Source organism: Falco peregrinus, chromosome 11, assembly GCF_023634155.1.
Source record: "Falco peregrinus isolate bFalPer1 chromosome 11, bFalPer1.pri, whole genome shotgun sequence".
Classification (NCBI taxonomy): domain Eukaryota; kingdom Metazoa; phylum Chordata; class Aves; order Falconiformes; family Falconidae; genus Falco; species Falco peregrinus.
Genome location: NC_073731.1, coordinates 18,263,329 through 18,285,615, shown reverse-complemented (window position 1 = coordinate 18,285,615; position 22,287 = coordinate 18,263,329). Strand labels below are relative to the sequence as shown.

Here is a 22,287-nt window from a genome sequence, read left to right as displayed (position 1 = left end):
AATGAGCAAGGATCAATTTAATCTTGCTGGTATATCTGAAGTAAAAATCAGTTCTGCTCTCTTTACTACAGTGATGCTTGGATCTATCTATGGATTGGAAGAAGGTATCAAACTTCCTTTATCCTTTCTTTAAAGGAACACTGTCAGTGTTTCTTACAGTGCTTTTACAAATGCTTTTCACACTGCTTCTAATAATGCCTTATAAGCACACCACAGAACTGATTTCATGTATTTTGAATTTGCTTCCATTCAGTGCATACACAAATCGATTTGCTGTGGTAAGGATGCTTGAGTGCGTGCTCGCTGATTTAATTAAGAAAAAGGCCCTTTTATCACGTATCCTATGAAGCTAGCATAAAAAACGAGGGGTTTGCATAATTACCTGTGCTCTGTATCAATAAAATGTTTTATGTATGTACTAAGTTTGAAGTTTGGCGATATTTTTAAATTTAGCTTGTCAGATCAAGGAAAGTATTTTTTGCATTAAAAAAATGCTAAGATGTTACACGCGTAGTGTGCATTTATAAATGACTGGAGTAAATTCTGGAAGGCTGTGTTTTGAACTCTGCCAGTCTGTGCAACTGATGGCATTATCCAATCTGTAGTTTTGGGCAGGGAAGTTAGAGGAACAGGCATAAATTAAGTTGTTCCCTATATGTACATGTACTTCCTGTAGAAGGTTTAATGAAAACTGCCCTGAAATCTGAAAGCTTTATATATTTATTCTGGCTGTTACCTTTCTCTTGCTCTTCTTGTCACAGAAGTCTTGCTAACCTGCTAATGTACTTTAGCTTCCAGAATTGAAACATAAAAGCTAAAGTAAGGACAGAGCAGTGGTCTATTATTTATTTATTTCCCTGAACAGAAGTTCAAAACAATTTTTCTTTTCTTCCTGCTCCTTTCTCTGTGAAAGGTGGCTGTGCTCTGTATCTTTTTGTTTTTGTTAGTCTTAAGTTTGTAAATTGTTTACAGTTAAATAAAACAGTTTAGTAAATAAACTATTTGTAAAAATAAATAATGCACAGTCCTACTGATGGTATTCAGAGATGAGATAGTTATAGATTATGCTGTAGTTAATTATGTAGAAGCTTTCTTGCATGCATAAAATAACACGTTACAGTCAGTGCCATAGAACTGAGCAGAGGTTTATAAGCTCTTTAAGTTACTGAATTTGGCTTTTAGTGCAGCTAGGCCATACACAATGAGATACCCAAGCAAATATATGGAATTTCAGGTGACTGCCTTTGTCCATATGTTGTTTGGGTTCAGCTGGGGTTTTTTTGTAGTTGTTGGTTTGGGGTTTTTTTTGAAGAGAGTTCAAACATCTTTAGGTTTTATAGGGAGTCCTAAATGTCATCCTGATATTGTGCTTAAATACCAAGAGCTCTGCAACTGAGATCTGTGGTAATGTTTTACTAGAATCTTTCTAAAACAGGAGGCAGTTTGGTGATACATTTTTTTTAATGTCTTGTGTGTTAATGAAGAAAGAATTGCCTTAGAATTCTATATTGCTAAGTGAAGTTAGAGAGGAAAGAAAATGCAAGTTCGAGAGAGGGAAAACGGCAAGGCAGAAGTGTGAGCTTGCATTGTTTGAAGGTTTTTTGTCATCATTCTTGGTATTTTTTTCTTTTAAGGAACCTATTTTTTGGAAGAGAATCTTTCATTACAGAACATAAAGTATTATTTATTGAGGTACTATGTGTGACCTGTGTACAAGCTCAGTGCACCTGTAAAGATCTTGTGTAGAAGATACGACCTTTCCATACCAAAAGAAGATCTTGAAGAGAATGAAACAAGGCGTCTGGATTTTTTTTTTTTTAATAAAAATACATAGAGGAACTTAGCTGAAAGTTACTGAGGGAGAAGATGAAGAGGCCACCAGCTCCAACCACAGTAGTGTCCGGTGATTCCTTCCCCACCATAGTTCTTCCTCTTTGCTATCCCTAAAGCCAGGAATTGTGTCTATTCTACTGAGAAGCCTTTAGCTTGCTTTCATATAGGCTACTGCTTTTATAGGCCCCTGGGAAATGTTCATTTATAATGGCAATGTGCAGGACGTTAGGGAGCTTTACCTTCATTGGAATGGCATCATGAAAATAGAGAAGACTATCTTTCAGCCTCTTCAAAACAGTGTTAGGAGTTTAGATAGGTTTGTCACCTTCTGTTTTTTATCAGTGGATTATACTATAACAGCAGTATAACTTTGTAGTTTGTAGCCCAATTGTGATGCTTTTAGAAACTGACTTGAGGAAAAAAACCAACTGTGATCCTTCTGTAAAAATACAGAGTTAGGTATAAATAATGTAACATATTCTTCCTTTGTGCTCCATCTTTTGTTATACTTAGGTTTTTAAAAGATTTGACCTGCTGTTGTAATTTTCAGATCTTAGAGCACTTGGTTCAAGTTTGAGGCTCTGGGAGAAATGTTCTTTTGAGCACTCAAATGCTCATGAGATTTTCTGCTAACCTAGAGAATTAATTTTTCAGAGTGGCTAGAAGACGTCTCTGTAGGACAGAAAACTATTGTCACTGCTGGATTTTTTCCCCCCCCCTGTTAGTAGTAGCTTGCCTTTCCCTTAAAAAGCCCCCAAACAAACACAAATGTCTGAAAATTGGGTCTTTATGGTTTTCTTTAGTTTTCAAGATGGTCCATTCTGTTTCCAGGCATGCCACTATTACATGAAGATCTTAATTCTGCTAGTTTTTTAATTTAGTTCTCCTGTTTTGATGTTTTTGTGATTTTCTTCATGTGTATATATTTCTCATGTGTTATGGAAGTAGAAGAAATAGTGGACAGCACAGAGACATTTTTAATACTTTGATGAAAGTGCCTCGGCCTTTTGTATGCTGAGACCTGCTGATGGAAACAGATCCAAAAGCAGCAAGCCTGATGCATCAGACCTGCTGTTAGAAACTGTAGCAGCATGGCGAATACAATTGCTTTGCTCACATATGTAATATTTCCAAGTATCCTGCAAAATAATAGGACGTGGCACCAAACTGTAAGGCTGCTGAATGTGAATGCATTTCCAGTTAAAGCATGTTGACAAAGGTTGGGTGCAGCAAAGAAATCACTGACCTGCTATTTTGTTGTATGCATCCTGTATGCAAAGTTTCTGGTTCAGGTTTCATAATTCTGGAGAGCTATTTCTCATTTTACTTCAGATTTATCTTTAGTTGGCAAAAACCTTTAAATTGTAGCACCATCCTACTCAATGGAGCTATTCCTTTTAGCTCACCCAATTTATAGCCATGAGTTTATTTTCTGTTCTTTTTTTTTTTTTTTTTTTCATCACTTTGGACTGCATGTGGACCTTAATTTTAAAAATGCAATGGAAATTATTTATGTATTCTGTCCAATGTTAGGAGAAAGAAGTTAAACCAAGGACATCTTTCCATCCACATTGTTGACCTAAAGAATAAATCTTTTTGTCTGGCAGAGAAATGCTAGTTGTCTTCTGTGCAATGATACAGCTCAAACAGGCTGGGTGCCAGGTTTTCCAGTATGGAGGAGCGCTAAAGATGGCTGAGTGCAACAGACTATGCAGGACAGAGCATCCATGTTTTTACTTTCTAGAATAAGTGTGTTAATAATTTAAAAAAATGCAATCAGCCACATTCTGACTCTGCCACTGCCTTGAATTCTTTAGTCTCTTAGCACTGAACTTGGTTCTCTTTATGTTTTGGGGCTCACGTAAAGGCTGGCTTAATGCATCAGTCCCCTTATGGGAGCCTGGTAGGGGAATATGCAGTTGTGACATCTGAAAATCAGAGCCCTGGGACTGGTAGCAAGTTTCTCAACTCAAACAAGTTTGGCAGCAATTCTGCAAGTGTGCAGCAGTAGACTTCTAGGCTAGGAAGTAGCCTAACTGGCAAACACATATCACTCAGGCACCTGAAGATAATATTTTGAGTTAGTCATTTACATTCTACAGAAGATACGCTTGTGCTTTTTTTTTTTTTTTTTTTTAATATATATATCTATAGAGACAATGGGTGGCACAGAAATTGCTTGGTGAGGGCACTGCTTGGTCTGTGAAACTTTCATGGTGATGATGATGGGAGGATAGGGGAGAACCCGACTTGCATCTAATTCTGGTGTGGGTTTGCTGGAGCAAGGGTTAAAAAAGCAACTTTGTGTACTTCTGAACACAGTACATTTGCTTTACAGTTATTGAGACATAAATTGATAACCCATTCTCTTGACCCCTATCATCGATACCACTGTTATTTTTGTCAGGCTTTGACATACTTGGACTAGTTATTTATAACTATGAGCTGATAGCATAGCTATTATGGTTCATTCCAGACTGGCCTCTTTAGTTAAATAAGCCTGTGTTTGTTCTTTCTTGAAAGTTTTATTCTTAATGTTTAATTTGTTCTTCATTTCAAAGGTTCTGAAGAAAAAACACTTGAAAGATGTGCATCTCCAACAAGTATCTGTAAGAAGGTTCACATCGTTCAATCTCTTTTCAATAGAAGACCAGAATACAGAAGAGGAAACTGGGACCTGGGTTCAGTATAAAAGCATCTTTTATCCTGAGTATAGTGTGACCTTAAGGTAACCATTATTTAAGTTTTAAGTACTTCCTAAGATCTTGTACAAGCCTCAAATATCAAACTCATTAGTCATTCTTCCAGTGTTTTGTATAACTAGGGCATAATTTACAAATAAACTGTTAGATGTTATTTTTAGTTGTTTGTTACAGTAAGCAGCATGTCGGGGGTGTGTGTGTCAGTATATTTCACTGAAGTGGCAGAGCTTGAATGAAAATACTGATGATTGTACCTGTAACAATGCAAATATGAGCATTTATTTTATATTTCTAATACCTTTCTTTTTTGACATCCCCCAGATATAAATAGGATGTAAAAAAACTGAACACATTTACTTATAGACTTAATAAAAAAATTAATGACATGATGTTATTCATAAAGTTCTAGAAGCTTTTTGGTAGTGATCAATATTTTGTTCAGTTTTCTTCTTAATATTTTTTTTAAAACTCAATGATAATTTGAAAGCCAATTTACAAAACAAAAGGATAAAAAACTTCCTCTTCCTACTGAAATGATTTATACCTAGTGAAGAAATCTGTTTTATATTAAAGCAGGTAAAGCAAATGAAGACACTTGCATTTAAATAAAACCAACAAACAAAAGACCAAACAAAAACCACACAAAACCAAAACCTCCCCAAAACCTGAAAATCCGTCAAAAACCCTCTGAAGGAGTGTTAATGAATTCTCAGTGGCATTAGCGAAACAGAAATGTTTAAAGCTCCCATTCATTACTGTGTGGATTTTTGTGGGTGTTTTTTTGTGTGTCCTCCACCCCCTCCACCCCCTCCACCCCCTCCACCCCCTCCACCCCCTCCACCCCCTCCACCCCCTCCACCCCCTCCACCCCCTCCACCCCCTCCTGCTTTGGTCTCCTTTGCCTTGTTCAGTTTTGTAGGTATCTGTAACTTTGTTTTGCTTCAACAAGTATTGGGACAGTAACTTGAGCATCCCTGAACTGATAGTTGTTTTGCAGCCTCTAATTAGCCCTGCTGAGCATGTAGGATTTTGCGTTTTGTGAACAGTGTAGGATATTGTGAAGAGGCTGTCTCTGAAACTGTAAAATGCATTTTTATTTAACTGGGACCTTTAAATCAAAGTCAGTCTTAGAAACTAAGTTCTAACACAAACAAGTAACCATCATTAATTGTGACATTTTTGCAAGGTTATAAACCAAACCAAAACAAAACCTAGCCCCATAACACTACATGCAGGTTGACTTAAATTTGCATCTGGGTATAAAGTCAAATACGAAATTGTTTAGTACTCTACAAAGCTTTAATTTGCCATTTTCTAAACTTACACTTACTGGTGCTAAAAGGCTGCAAAAGAAAAATTCCAATGGAAAATGCTGCCCATTTATAATAGGATTAGGTACAGTCTTTTTTCTGCATACGGACTTTTCCTGTGAACTGCTGGGGAATGCTATGGATTCATCCAGATGCCCACAACCTACTTAATCTCTTTGTGCAGTGTCTCTGTTCCTTGGTTTTAGGTCTTCAGAGGCACACTGGTAATAGAAAATGTAAGGTATTCAGGTAGAATTTAGGCTGAGGAAGTCTGCAATCCTTTACACTGCGGTCCTGAACTACTTCGTTCAGTCTCCTTAGTTCACCATCATGGTTTGCAACACTCAGTGTCACTTACTTGTTTTACTAGTTACAGGAGTTTCAAGGTAGGAGATGAGCTGGGGTTCCCCTATGCTGGCACACAAAAGCCAAGGGAATGTCAGGCTGATCTTGCTCTGACATGTGATGTTTGTGTACTTCTGTTTCCATCACTTCCCATGTCATTTTATTTGGTATTGTTCATTTGGCTAATAGTAGCTTCATTGATATTAGGACATAGCGCAAACTGTAGGCTGTAAAGAAGCATGTTTGGTTTTGCATGATTTTATTACGTTCCTCTGAGCTTGGCCAATGGAAGTGCACAGTTGCTGTGCTAGAGCAGGCTCAGAGTGGGTTTCAAAAACTGTTGAGGAGAATAGGGACATTGTCTCCTGGTGGGGATTTTTATTTTTTCCCTGTATTTTGTACCTTTCCAGAAGATATTCAGTGATCTATAAAAATGACAATCACTGATTGGTTTAGGAGTAATAATCAGAACTCACTTCTAATAATCCTGTATTAAAATGTGTTCTCTCTATACTGAAGCAGTGGCAATAGATAGCATATACATACTATTTCAGAATACTGTGGATGGTGAAGAAGGGAGGGAGAAAATGCTCACCGTGTATTTTGCGAGGAACAAAGTATAAATACCTGCAACAAAATCTGCTTTACCTTGAGTCATATTAAATAAACTTTCTTCCCTGTTTTTGAAGAAGCAGTAATTTAAGGGGGTAAACCTAACAGTTTCATATGCATAACAGAACAAGAGTTTTCCTTGCTGAAACATGCTTATCCAGAAGTTAAGAAATCTTGGAGTACATGTTCCTAGATCTTTGAGAACTTGATCATGTTGTGGAAACTTAAGGATCCTCTCAATGTCTGACAGTCTTCCCTTCACTTTTCTCCTCCCGTTGGCAACATATTAATTACAATAATTTTCATAAATAAAAACAATTTTAATAAGATAACAAGAACATATTATTGGCATCTTGTTAACAAGAACAAGAACATCAGTCAGGTAAACCCAGCACAGTGTTCTTGAGTAGGAGAGCCTTTTATATGCCTTTTCGTCAGGAAAAAATAATGTTCCTATGGCCCCTCTAAAATCTTGACAAAAGTGGTTTTGAATTTTCATCTACATATATTTTCCTTATGCATTAACATCTTCTTGGGAAAGCTCATTGCATATGTTGGATGTTAAAAAGGTTGTCAGCTAATACCTTGACAAGACTAAATGCTTAAGAAAGTTCATAAGGTTGTTAGTAGCTTTTGGCAAAGAGTATAAAGGTCAAGCTATATCAGTTCAAGGGCTATCAAAACTGATCAAATTGTATATTCAGATATGCTATGACCTAGCTGGAATCACTGCTCTACAGGGACTTGGGGACCAGTTTGTTAGGCAAATAGGAGCTTTGGTAGGAAACAACCAGTCAGGTGCATGCATGCTTTTTTGAACTTCTCAGTGCAGCTTGTTTTAGTAAGCTGCTATTTCTCTAACCAAATTCAGATTGGATTCACATTTGAGAAAGAAGAGTTTACACCATGGTTTTCTGTCACTAGTTTATTTTTAGAATCAGTCTTAAATCTTCCAAAGCAGGAAGCCAGAAGCACCAATATAAAGCAATTTTTGCTTGAAAAATTTAAGCAGGTTTTATGCGTCATTTTGACTAGATCCTTAAAGTGACAAGATCATTGACTCACTTTAAAAATCCCCGGAACTCTTCTGGTTAAACAGTGATCTCTAGTGTGCTTAATGAAATGTAGATTCACAATACATGGTAGAAGCTGGTCTCTTGAAGTTCTACAGGTACTAAGGTGGTTCATAGTAGCTCTCGGGTATGAAAAGGAGTGTTTGATGAGTGTGACTTTTGTTAGCAGTGAAAGCTGTGTCAAAATGAAATTTCCTGTGTTATAATCTAGAATTTAGTTTGATTAGTCTAGTCTCATTTGGATTTGTACCATATTTGAGGCTTCTACACATATATCCTTGTCTTGATGATATGAATTGTGTGGCTACATATATGAATTTGCTCTCTAGTCTTCTTTGTAATTAATGTTAATTAAAAAATAATTCCCTGCATTGACAGGAAGTCAGTCTGTGAATCAGGCTGAATATCTAGGGCAGTCTAACATGGAGAATGGAGACATGTTCCATCCAGACTAGAATCTTGCTGCAGTTTTCACATTCAGATTTGGATACAGGAAACTGAAGTAATCTAGTCTACAGGTGAAAAACAGAAACCTCATTTTTAGTTAAATTTCTTGCAAGCTTGAAGTGTAAAAAGGTATCTTTCATTACAGATATCATCTGGCCTTCTGGGTCTTCTCTCCATTAAAAATATGATTTTATTCATAAAACTTCCATGTTTATTAGTTAGCCTTGTTCAAGTTCTTTTTAACTTTGGGGGTGTTTAACTTTGCTGTTAAAAAAATACGCATGCACTAAGTATGTGTTTTCTTGGTGATAGGAAGATATATAGAGTATTTTAAAATTCCTATTTAATACTGCATTTCTAAATCCTTCTATTTTTAGTCAGAAATGTGCTTTCAAATTTTGTGTGAATAGTTTTAGCAATGAAGTGATTATAGATCATAAAGATGCTGTGTCTCACTGTGGAGATGGCATCTGTCTTTTAGACAGGAAAATTATTCTTTTATTAGAGTTAAAAAAGGAGCAATCAATATCTTCAGATTTTCTATTTCAGGATATGGATTTACTTTAAAATTGTAGGCTCATTTTAAGCAATTAGAGAAGAAATAAGTTATTTCTGTGGTAAAATATTTGCTGTTGATCAGTCTTTTGATGTTTCAAATACTGAAATGCAGAACTGAAAAGAACGATGTCAGCAGCTTATGGGAAGGGTTAAATCTTTGTAAGGAGTGTTAAGTGTTCTCTGCAAGATGTCATGCCTTTGTTCTGAATGTGAATGAACCTTTAGATGAAAATATGAAAGAAATTACTGGTTGGTTCTAGACCTTTGGTTTAGAAATGAGAAGCGTGTCATTTGTCTGTGGCAAGTAGTATATTAGAAGGTGGTTTAGAAGTGAATTCCATTGGCTATTGCTATAGAATATTTCTGCTAATAACATTTTGAAGTTTTTAGGGATTTTTATTTTAGGGATAGACAGAAAAATGAAGGGAAGCAGATTTTAAAGAATTTTGCCTACCCCTTATGGATAATTTATGTGGATGTTCTCTTTATTGTGTGCTAAGAGACAGTATGTGGATTTAGCAGCATAAAGGCTTGGACACAGAAGGGGGAAATAGGTGAAATGTGGTTTGGCAACTTATTTCTTTAGTTCACCAATCAAGCTATGACTGTTTCATCATATTGCCCAAGAAGTGTATTTGTAAAAAGAATTTGTAGTCAAAGCTGTCATTGTTTTGATTTCTTACCAAATTAAGCTGTGATCATGAACAGGCATGAAACTGGAGTTCTCTTATTTTGCTATACTCTGGCCCAGAAAAAGCATCTGATAACAATGAAGTTTGCAGATAACTGAGATTCTTTCTGGGCCACAATAACATTTGATGGTGACACTCACTAAGCCTTTTTGTAAAGTACCCTTAGCAGTAACTTTTTTACCCTTATCCTGTTTTTCATTTTCTCCACAAATATTGTAGTTTTATTTTGTATCCATCTTAATAATGTATGGTGATGTGTTGTGGGTTGTTGGGTTTTTTCTTTTGAGTATTATATGGAAATGTGGTCTACCTTAATTTTTGTAGAATTTTTGAGTTTAGTATATGTATTTAGTTATTTGTAATATTTTTCTTCATTCAGTTGAAGAGTAATATAAAAGAAGGGACTTAGATCTGTTTCATTATGGTTGATGAAAAGCATACGTTAATAGGGAGCTACTGAAAGATTATTATAATTCTACTGTCTGTAGCTATTTATAAATACATGTGAAAGTCTGCCATTTGTGTTGCCTGAATTGGAGAGGAAGGAACATAAATATATATTTCAAAGATCTCTCCTCTCTTTCTCTGACACTTTATACAGCCAAAGTTGATTTATTCATAGTCCAGAGCAAGGAATTTTGCTTTGCTTTGTATCAGGAGAAACATGAGTTAAATTAGTTTATCATTCATAGGTTTGTCTTCTATAACTCACTACCTCAGCCACAGAAATAACTGCGTATTGTACCTTGAAGACTTATTGTAAGAACACTGTAGATCAGATTAACCGTGCTGGTCTGAAATTCACTTATTTCATGATGCTTACCCATGTGTGTTTGCAGTACTTTGCTGATCTCCACAATCACAGCTTTGAACTTCTTTGAAGTTCTTAGAACTGTACAGCATGCATGACATGTTCCAAAGCACTAAATACTACTGCTTTTCTGTATCTTGAGATGCCTATGGAAATTTATGGGAATTTTGGAGTTAGGATTTAACCACAAGCTTCTGTGATTCCTTTCCTTGACTTTCATAATTCAGACTGCATGACACTTAAAACTCGGGGAGTTTGAAAGATATACTGTGGAAGGCTGTGATTATGACAGGCATTCATAGAAGAAGGTGTGACATGCATGGGCAGTTTTCTCTGGGCTTGGTAATGGAGAAGCAGCTGCTGGGCAGGTGTATGCAGAGCAGTGGATCCCAAACTAGAAGCTGTGGGTTTTAGGTGCAGGACTGAGTAGGATGATACTTACAACAGAATTTGGGTTAGAGAATACCTGTATTTACAAGTGTGTGTAACTTTTAGTCTGCAGATCAGGTCTGTGATGGAAAAAGAGTTGGAGAGCAGCTATTGCTGCATTTGTACAAATACAGTCCTCCAAATGGAGAAGCATGGCTGTTGCTGCTTGGAAGTGTGTTGCCCTGAGCTCTCCCTTTCACAAGCAGATCAACTGTTGGCACATTGTTCTCCTCAGCCCTAAAACTTGTCTGCAATGGAAGTTATGCTCAATTCTGCACTGTTTGGGTTCCCTAACTGTTAAGTAGTTACCAGTGGAATTTAAATGCCTCTTCTTTAGTCTGGTGTTGGGAGAAAAAGCTTTATCAGTGGGAAGAGGTATTTTCCCATCATGCTAATTGACTTTAGAACATTCACTGTTACAAATGTGGAGTAGTCTTAAAATAGTCCATAATGATAATATAGTTAAGACCTGAGATGTGATTTTTTTGGAGGAAATGAGAGTGGATTTGCTATCCACATCACTGTTCAGATAATGGCTACTCCTCTCATTCTAGGAGGTTGACCTTGCTCTCTGCTTTTGTTTAGTGATGATTTCATAAGCTGATCAGACTAAAGAAAGCAGCTGTTAAATTTAGACCCTGCCCTGTTTCATGATGAGTGTGGAGCGGGCACCTGGAAGACTGAGGAGAAGGGGAGGTCCCTTACAGGAGAGTTGGATACTTCTCATCATTAAATTATGGCTTATGTCTGTGCTTGCCATGAATATTTGTTAAGGCAAGAAAGAGATTAAGATAGTTAGAGAAGAAACCCTGAATGTCTCAGGCAGCCAGAAAAGGGGGTTAGTGCAAAATGCCTCCAGTGGCCAAGAGAGTAAATGTTGGGGTGTGCTGTTGTTTGTACTTGGATGCCACAGGCTTTCAGCCACTAAATACATGTAAGAATATGTTTAGAAATTTGTGTGTGTTGATTTTAGTTATGGAAAAGAATGTTTTATAAGCAGAGGATCCTTAATGAAAACTGAGCGTACCAAAAATAATAATGTAGATTAAGAACATTTGTTATGTTAAACAAAACATCACCAAAATTTCAGGACAACCTTAAAACCAGTAAGTGTGTGGCATCTATCTGTTGTGGCATCTTAGCTTATCCTTCAGGCTCGGAGGTGTCCACTTCTCACCTCCAATTGCAAACCATTATTTTAGAAACAGCCTGAAATTTGGTTTAGTGATAATTTTAAGGCCAGTGCTATGGTTGTATAATTTCTTTCTTTTGCCTTTGTCTACCTTTTGACCCTGAAGTATATAGATTGTATTCTTCTCTAGACCAGGGCACTACACTTCTGGTTTTCTTTCTTCATAGCATTCTGTTGAACTACAGGTACTGGATTGCTAAATTGTTCATCCTCACCTTTGTTTGCTTCGCTTGAAGGCTTGCATGATAAATCTCCTTTATATATATATGGACTATATACATAAAGAAATTGAGGTGGGGGGGACACCAAACCAAACCATGTTATTCGAGGACTAATCTACATGCCAACCGAGATTAAAATATTTCTGTACTTTCTCAGCATCTCCCTGCCCCCTCTCCCCCATCTTACATTCATTTGGAGATGAGACATTCACAGCTGTCTGAGAGACCCTAACTGTGTCAGACACATGCAGTTATGGAGTTTGTAGGATGCTGAGGAGTCAGCAGGGGACAGTTTAAAGGGCAGCTCTGTGGTTGGCAGAACTACTGATCCTATCCGCTTTCTTGTCACTTCCTTTGAATTAACTGTTTTGCATCAGTTGTCCAATCTGATTGAAAACAAACTTGTCAAAAAAAGAAGAAAAAAATGCATTTTAAGACCACACGATCCATCAGAAATCTTGTAGGCTTCCACTGCACCTAAGGGGTGTATTCTTGGTTTGTTTTTAAGTAGCTGGAAGAAGAGCTGTAATGTCCAGTTGAATCTTTTGTAACATCTTTCATATGTTTTATTGCACTTGTTTATGAGCTTATTTCAATTTGTTAACTTGGTTTCCATTTGATTTTCATTTTTTTGTAACAATTAGTCTAGTTGCTATTTGGTGTTTCTTGAAATTTAACATGTAAATGTTTGTTTAATGCTTATGCTTATCAGAAGCTATAAATAGCGTTTTTTTAAACTATAAATATACAATTACATATTTGCAAAAAGGTTGATTTTTTTTTTCTTTCATTCTTACAACAGCCTTCCTTCAGGAAAGAAAAGCTGAGAGAAAGAGAACTAATTCTGTAGATGCTAAAATTGTTGGGTTTCATCCATCTTTTCAGTGATTCAAATTAGCATGTTTCTAAACAGCCTTAGATGCTATATTTGAAACATTATTAAAATACTGTATTTTTGTATTTTACTGCCTTGCTGAATTATTTTTAGATTTTAAAATATATTTGTGAAACAGCTACGTGATCTGATTGTTGTAAAGTGTAAGATATTTTTTTATTTTGTTCATTTTGGGCCTAAATTAGCTTGGAATAATTAAAAAACTTTTAGTTGTTTTTTTGTGTGTGTGAATCCAGCTAGCCTGACATTTATAGCATTTAGAGGAAGCTTCTTGGGAAAATTTTTATTCAATTTTGGTGCATGTTCTTTCTGCTGCTGTCAGTGTTTTGCTCGTTGTGTTCTAAAATTTGCAGTTGGTATGTGAAATTCAGTTAATTAATTTATTATCCCCAGTTTTGAATGTTTATTTCACTTGGGTTATGCAAATGTAAAACCAAAGAAAATGCAGTTCACTGAACACATTAATCAGTTTCATTGTTCACATTAATTAAATGAAGTGTTCTTGATTTTGTGGGAGAGAATAGGAATGTGTGTACAGCTGCTGTTCAAACAGTCCTCTGTTTTTTCCTCTTCAAAGAAATTGCTTCAGCAAAATTCTTGCTTTCCTACATGTGACTCCCACAACTAAACAAAAATTGATGCATTTTGGAAATGTTTTTGTTTTGATTAAAGTATTAGTTTCTGAGAAACATGTTCCTGGTTTTCAGTGATGGAACTTTGAAAGCTAGTGATTGTCCCCTTGTTTTCCCCCTGGTGGCTACTGTAGTGCCTGTTGGCTACTTTGTGAAAGGGGTTTGTGAGAAGTGAAGGCATGCAGTGAACCTCTTTTCTGAAGAGGCAAGGTGGGTTTGGGGGTTTTTTTATTGTTTATATGTTGGTAAAGTCACTATTTATGTTTTGTTCCAGATTTCACACTGGAGTCTTAAATGTTAAAGATGTTCTTACAAGTTTTGACAACACGGGGAATGTCTGTAAGTCATTAATTTAAGTACAGTACTATATTGATAGAAGTCTTAATTGTATCAGTATAAAATATTGCTGTTTGAGCCTCCAGTAACCATTTCATTTAGCTGAGAAACACCATCATTGTGGTCAGAGATACAGACCTACCTACCATAGCATTTTATGTGTTGCACTGTTTCATGTAGCACAGTTGTTTGTATGGATAAACCCTGAAGACGTCCCAGTGCAGGTTATTTTTGGTTCTGTGACTGCAGCAGGAACATTAGAGCAGCTGAACTGGGTTGGACAAAAAATTAGTTTAGGCCATTGATTTGCTGGCCAGTGGCCAGCAGTGGCTGAGGAACAACAGTGCAAGAACACAGGAAACAAATGATGATACTTCTGGCTTGGAGAGGGCAAACTTAAACCAGAGAAAAACAAAAGAAAAACACAGTCAAATTGTGAAATTCCTCCCCACATAGTGTTTTGGATCCTAGAACATGACATGAATTCAAAGAGCAAAGGGGAAAAAATTGTGCAAGAAAAAGTCGCTATGGCTATTAAATATAAAGATGTCGCTTACTGCTTAGGACATGCTGGATGTTAGGAGAATTGATGGGACAGTAGGATGATGTGTTTGCCCTGATCTTTCACACTTTTCTGAGCATCAGTTACTGGCCACATAACCTGAGACAAGATGAGCCAGCCATAAGTGGACCTTCAATGTCTGACACACTATGGCTCTGCTTCAGTATACTTATTAATAAAATTATCTATGCTATTAATGGACTTGAATTATAAAATTGTGTTAGATCATGGAAAGGAAGCTGAGCAAAAATATTTAAATCTTTTTGATGTAGTGATTAGTATTATATAATTAACATCTACAGATACAGATATACGTATAGTTATTTGATTATTGTGCCTTATTTTTCAGTCTGGCTTGTTTTCAAACAAGCAAACTGATAGAATAAGTTTGGGGGTGTCTTTGTAAATTTGTCAAATGTTCAAGAAATCACATATCTCTTCCTCCTTATCAAAGCAATGATGTAGAAACTGTTCTGATATGTGTTTCATCTCAAAACTCCAGTCTTATTATTCCAAAGCTATGTTTCAGTAAACATTGACTTTTCATTAGCAAAAAGGTCAATCTATTTAACAAACTTTCTCTTTCAAAAGGAAAAAAAGTGTTATAAACTATGTGCCCTCTTTTTTAAAATTTGCTAGCTTTCCTTCAGTTCTGAACATGGAAGGTATTTTGTATCAGGACCCCACAACTGCTTCAGGATATATTCTTTAACTGTTGACAAAGAGAAATATGTTCTCTGATCTCTGAATGAAAATTATATCTAGAGGATGTATGAATATCCAAGGTAATAATAATAAGGCTGAGAAAGAAAATTCACATTTGTAATTATGGTTGACAGCTACAGATGTAGGCATCACAAGCTGGAGGATAAAACCAGATTTAAGACATTTAGGATCTTGAAGAAAATGCTTTGCTTAAATTACAGGAGGCATTTAGAGAGATTTGATGTTGTAGATTCTCAGAATAGGAAGCAAGAGGGACTTTTATAACAAGTTACTTTGTTCTTATAAACTGTTCTCAATAAGGAAAAAAGTTAGGAAAAAAAATCCAAACTGGAGTTTTGCATCCAGAAAAAATACTGCTATACTAGTTCATTAGATAACATCTTCGTTATTTGGAACAGCAGAGAAAATACTTTGTGCGTGTGTGTCTAAAAGTGCTTCACATAGCAGATCAAGACAGTGTACCTTACATGGTAACGTAATTTCTTAATCTTTGTTCTTTGTGTGAGTACTTAGATTGTGATCAGTCTACACACATTTCCTTGTTAACACAAATAATTTACTCTGCTAAAAGTTTTCAAATGTTTTCCTTTTTACAGATGTGCTTTCAGCTCTTATGTTAACTTTTTTCAGTATTTCAGCTTTTTATTGATTGCAGATGGTAGAACGAGGCATGCTCTAATAGGCACAATGCCAGTGCTAACACAGAAGTAATATGACATTTGTAAATCTTTTTACTGTTTCTCTGTATATACAAAGATTCACAGTTGACTTTTTGTGTTCAATATTGCTTTGAGGGTTCATGCTGTGCTATTCTGTACAGTGTTTGCCAAGTCATTTCCAGATTCGCTGCCTCTCCATTTTTAAATGTCTGTGTCTGTAAATGTCTGTCTGTATTGGTGTACATATTACTGATATATGCCCATTTTATTAAGCACTCTAGATTACACTCTGTTAGGGTAATTGTAAAATAGTTATCTTCTGGCAGCATGTCCTACTGGCTTAGAGTGTAATAATCATACTTTTTTGCTATCATCTGTATGAAGTAAATGTTCCTGGTGTCCAAGCCGTAGTAGCTATGTGTCACCCCATCATAGTAAAGTTCCCCCAGTCACACGTTGCTGCTCTATTTGTATCATACCTGACTGAATTTATGTGCACTCCTGTTATCTCTTGATTTGAACTGGCTCTTTCTTTGACTTTTTTCTGTGTATTTCTTGGCTCTCTTTGTGTTAACCCATAGTGGAAATGATGGGTAGTAATCCTGCCTCCTTTTACACCCAAACATAACTACAGTTGTAGTATTAAAAAAATTAGGTCAACTATATTTTAAAATTGCTATGGTGCTCTTTAAGAAATTTGTATTATCAAATGATAATTTCCCCTAAAAACAAAAACCAAACCCAAACATTTCTAAAATTATCTTTAACAGTATTGGATTATTTCTTCCAACACCTAACAATAACGGAGCTAACCAGTGCTGAACGTGTTACCAGTCTCATCTACAGTAGCATGCTCTGTGTAGGAGCCACTGAATAATTATAGAATTGATTTAGTGTTCTTTTAGGACACACTGCATAGTCAGAATTTATTTACTGGGCACTAAACTTCACTTAAACAATTTGGACTGATTTACTGGAAAACAGTTAAATATTTTACTATTGTGTGTTTGTTTTGGCTGGCATACTGAGTATATATCAGAAAGATTAACGTTTTGCTAGGGATTATTAGATTATGAAATAACTGTGTACTAAACAAATTTTGTAAAAATGAAATGTTACCTATTACATCCTTTTTAAACATAATAATTTGTTTCAAGTAACATTGTTCGTGTGGTTTGGGGGGAGTTTTTTTGTTTCTTCTAGTAATGTTCCTAAGTACCTTGTGTTAAGGTTTTTCAGGGAGCTTTTCTGTGGTCTTTTTGTTTCACTTTTTGATCCTTCTGCTTATGACCTTTAGCAGCCACATCACCGTATACCATCAAAAGAAGGAGTGGTGGGGCAGACTAGTTAATGCTACCTCCTCTACACTCCCAGTAGATATCAACTCAGTTCAAGATGTGCCACTAGCTGGCAGCATTATATAAAATATCAATAAGCAGCTTTTGAGGAATACTTGTGACTGCTTCCAAAAGTGCTGCCTTATACCATTAAGACTTCAGGACAAAAGTGGAGCCAACTGCAGTAGCTGTAAGTGGCATATTGCAGTGTTATCTCTGAAAATTGCCTCTGCACAGTGTCTTGTTCAAACTTGGTACTTACACTTGTATTCTATCTTTTTCAAAAAGATTTCTGAAGATGCATTTTCATTGTAGGATTGGTACTGTGAATGAAAATTCACAGTACAAATTTCAATTGGTTTTCATTTTCCCAGAAAAACATGAAAATATTTTCTCTTCTGCTCATCCTTTGTGAGAGAGCAGTTTCCATGTGAGAACTCTAAATGAATTCTCCACACAGACAGGATGCAATGCTAAATACACTTCATTCAGCTTTAGCTCTGTGCATAAACAGGAGGTGGGGAAAAGAGGACCGGAATGTAGAAAAAGATCCGTCTGTTTAAGACAACAGTATGCCATCTGTTAAAAAGATGGTACATTCTGAGACCATTTCTAGTCCTAAGGTAGTCCTTTAAAAGAACTGGTGGATCCCTGGCAGAAGGTTCAGTGGTGGCATTGTGGGACAGCATCATCTGGCTCCAGGAGCCACATGCCATGCTTATCCTTGCAGAAGAAAAGTATCTTCCATAATACACTGTCCAAAAAGCAAGGAAAACTCTGCATGAACGAGCTTTTGAGAGTATCACCTTCCCCTGCCTTTCCTAGCAGGAGAAAGCAGTTGTGACTGGAATACTTGTCTAATTATATCCCTGCAGTAATTATTTCAAATTCTGTATACATTTAAATTAAATTAAATGATCAAGGGCCAAAATATAAACCTCTTTACTAATTGCTACCAGCCTAAGCAAGCTACAGTGTCTGCAAAGGAGAATTTTAAGCAGTGAAATACAGCATGTTTTGGGATTTTCATTTAGTATCTACCTGATGTTAACACAGAAACAAGATATTCCAGAGTACTCAAGTAGTATAAAATTGCAAATATACTATATGTTTAAAAAAAAAAAAATTCTTTGTAAACTGCACATAGCATTAGTTAATAAAATAAAATAAAAAATAAATTAAAAAAAATTCAAGAAACAACATGTTCAATACATCTATTTTCTATTTGGTTGAGTGTGCAATTACATGTTCTAGAACTAAAAAAGCAGCAGAGGGTGCTACAGGTACAGAGCTACCCAGGCACATATTCCAAAGGTGTTGCTCTTGTAGGCAAGTAGATCCTGCAAAGACCTGAGCTTTCATTTTGGGGTAGATGGAAATAGGATAGCCTTAAATTCTGTTGCCTCTGTTCATACAGGAAAACAGGTAATCTATGTGAAATCCAGAAAAAGTAGAATTGCAGATTCACTTGTTTTCTTGATTTTAAAAAAACAAACATTTTATTGCTGGAAAATGTTTCATAGTTTCCTGAAAAAAATCATAAAACATGTTACAGAACACCTGCTCACCATCTTTAGAACTGTTTTTGTTGGTGCCAATTTTATGTTTAGAAATTGCAGTCTCTGCAATGAGTTCTATATTGGAAAAATTTGGTTGTTTTTAAATGTGTTCCCCACCCCCACCCCCATTAAATGAGCTAGCTAAATTGGAGAATATTTTTGCCCTTCATATAATATTTTTCAGAAAATAACATGAGAGAAGGATTTTTCTTAAATTTCAAGTCCACATTGGTTTGTTGGGGTTTTTTTTCTTTGGAAATGCATATCGAGGGGGAAAAGAAAAAATAAATTAATTTTCTCCTTTTAATTTTCACTTTCAGGTTGTATTAATTTTAAAATTATGCTTATTTAAAACTGGTAATTGTGTAATTTGTTTTTATTTATTGAAAAAAAAATCAAAATCTACTTTAAAATGAAGAAACTTTCCTTCTTTCTTCTTTCCTCTCAACTAACTAGAATGGGAGGGGTGTCTTCTTTCCTGGTAGTAGTATATGAGCATGTGTTCAGTGAAGCCGCTTGTTCCTTCAGAGCTCTCACGGCATGACTCAAAGGTATCTGAGCTCCTCTATGGAAAGATCGTGGCAGCTAGTGATTTATCATGCCTGGAAGGATAGATGCCATCAGGCTATCTAGGGAAAAGCATAGGATGGCATCCTTTATGGCACCAGAGGTGCTCCTGTATTTGATGTCATGTTACCCGGAATCCACAGGGGAGCAGATTGCATTTTTCCGGTGTTGCTGTGGAAGCTTCCCCGCCCTCCCCCCCCCCCCCTCTTTTTTTAGAGGAAAAGTCTTGTTTTCTGTGGTGAAAAACATACTGTCTTGAATATGCTTCCTGCTTCTCTGTGCTTCAGTAGGTATTCTCACCTGAAGGAACTGCCACTCATCTTCTGAGCCTTCTCGCATTCTACTGGTGTGGCAGTTTGAAATTGTTTACCATGTCAGAACCTCACACCCTCTTGAAAGTCTTTAATGAAAAATAAATTGACTGGAAGAGTGTTTGGATACCAACGATACATGTTGTTTTGAATGAAATATTGTATTTATGATACCTACAATTTACTATTCGCTATGCAGCTTCCTTTTAAATAAAACATTCCATGATCAGGGTTAAGAAAAACCAGCTGTTTCCTCCCTCCCCTCCCCCATCCAATTCACTTCACTGATTCAGTTTACAGCATCATCCCAAGCAGTCACATTGACATAACTGGCATAAAGCTTACAGAATGGAGCAGGAAATAAGTATATGGGGAGAAGCAGGTACCTTTTAAATTACTCTTGCTATCAGAATTGTTTTTATGAAACTATTCTCTGATGGAACATCAGTGATTTGTCTTAAGAACTGTACTGCAATTTTCTGCCTTTCCCCACTCACTAAAATCTTGTTTATCAGGAGTCTGTATGTGAAAAGAATAATCATAATTGCAATCAGGGATCTGTTTCCTTTAAAGTATTTTTTTTCTGCTACATCTTCCAACGTAACCTGACTCTGTGCCTGTACTTTCAAACATGGCACCGGCTCAGAGAAGTGGGAGGTGAAGAAGCCCAGCTGAGCTCTTCTAAATACCCTCTTTCTTCCTTGGTCAGTTTGAAGTTTTTGTAATAATTGGTTCTTCTGTCCTGGATATTCGAGTGAGAGAGCCTTTTGGTAAAAATACATTGATTAGAGCAACTGTAGTTACTTTTCTTTATTGCTGAGAAGTGTTTTGTAGCTGGGGTTTTTGCGTCAGATTTGTCTTAATCTTCATGAAAATTGTTGGCATAAGTATGTTTCTCACTGTGCTACTCTGCTAGTCTGACTTTGTGCACTGGTGTTCACCTTCTGTAATCTGAAGCATTTTTGAAAGTATTCCATGTATTCTAAATAGATTGTCATGAGAAGTTGGATCTTTTGATTGAAATTAATTAAAAGAATTTGAAGATAGAGTATAACACCTTAAATTAGATTGGTAGAAGAAGAGTATGAATTATTTTAATTAATTTCATGAGTGTTACTTTTACATTAGAAAGGTGATTAAGATAACTTATCTAATTGAGATGGGGTAGGATAACAATGGTAAGCATCCCTTGAAGATGTTCTGTGTTATTAATTAAGCTTAGTCTTTTAATGCATTGTAGAGTTTTCTCTGAAAATATTTTAAACTTGAGCATAATTGAAATAAATAGTTTCAGATTAGTTTCGTTTAGCACGATGTGCAGTAGGTTGTTTGGGAGGAACTTGGCAAGCTGCTTCTTTACTTGCCATGCTCTAGCCATGCTTTCAGTGCTGATCTTCACAGAAGTACAGGCATGAGGTACAAAACATCCTCAAGAAACTCTGTGCTTGGGGTATATCCTTGAACCTTCTGTTCAATACCACACAAAGTCGCTGATGGGATCTGACTTACACATCAGATGGGGCATTTGTTTATATTGTAAAATAGTTTCATCAGTGGCTGTAGTGTGGAGGTAGCAAGGACAGTCCCTGTCCTTTGTTTTCTCCATACAAAGTAACTGAAATGTTATGCATAACTTCCACCTTGTTTTGCTTTTGTTTCGTGTCTTTTTAGAGAACTTTTAAAAAGCTGCACTGTATTTAATTTAAAGAATCATGTTCAAATGGGTGAAGTCATGTCGTCTTTTGAAAATGTTGGGGTGAAAGGTTTCAACTTAATTCAGCATCAATTCAGAGTTGCATTCAAAAAGAAACTATTTTAAGTAAAGTATTTCTAGAAATGAGAATTTGATACCTTTGGTGAATAATATATACATTTGAAATTTTTTATCTTATGATGGTTCTGACTGAAAAATATGATGAAAACTAATCTACGTAGCAGTGACCAAATGAAAATCCAATGTAGAACTATTGTTCATGTACTTAGCTTGACAAATTAAATACCCTTTTTGAGTCTCAGTGCAGCCAAAAAAATCCTATGTATTTTTTTAAAAATTCAAAATTATTTTCAATAACGTGGAAAGAAAGGGACAAGGCATTATTCCAGAAATCTAAAGAACTAATTTTTTTTAAACCTGGTGGATGAAAAGAGACCTCTATACAAGTGGTTTTGTAAATGGGAAATGTATGAGGAATATGTGTAAAATTGCATGTTTGTGCTGCTAATTACTGGAGGCCTAGCCTTGTGGTTTTTAACCAAGACTGCAGCCCACCTGCAAGAAACTTGAGTGACTAGCTCATGAAACAAAGATTCAGAATGTACTGGTTCTGTTGATGGTGGTTTCACATCTACTCTCCTTAATAGTTAAAAATACTTCCTCATATCTAATGGTGGTCTTTTTTACTAAAGCTTAAACTTATTATTGTTTTGCTTATTGGTAAAAATGAAAATTTTAATAGTTTTTTAGGTATTTTAAGTCAT

The 22,287-nt window shown here is 36.0% G+C and overlaps 1 protein-coding gene across 1 annotated transcript in view; it reads left to right on the top strand.

The window, feature by feature from the left end:
- The window catches only part of CAMKMT (calmodulin-lysine N-methyltransferase), a 221,484-nt gene that overhangs the window by 1,347 nt on the left and 197,850 nt on the right, over positions 1-22,287 (top strand). The window contains exons 2-3 of the mRNA XM_055816135.1: positions 4,395-4,561; positions 14,027-14,091. Of these exons, the coding sequence (XP_055672110.1) occupies positions 4,395-4,561; positions 14,027-14,091 (232 nt within the window). The remainder of the gene's footprint in view (positions 1-4,394; positions 4,562-14,026; positions 14,092-22,287) is intronic.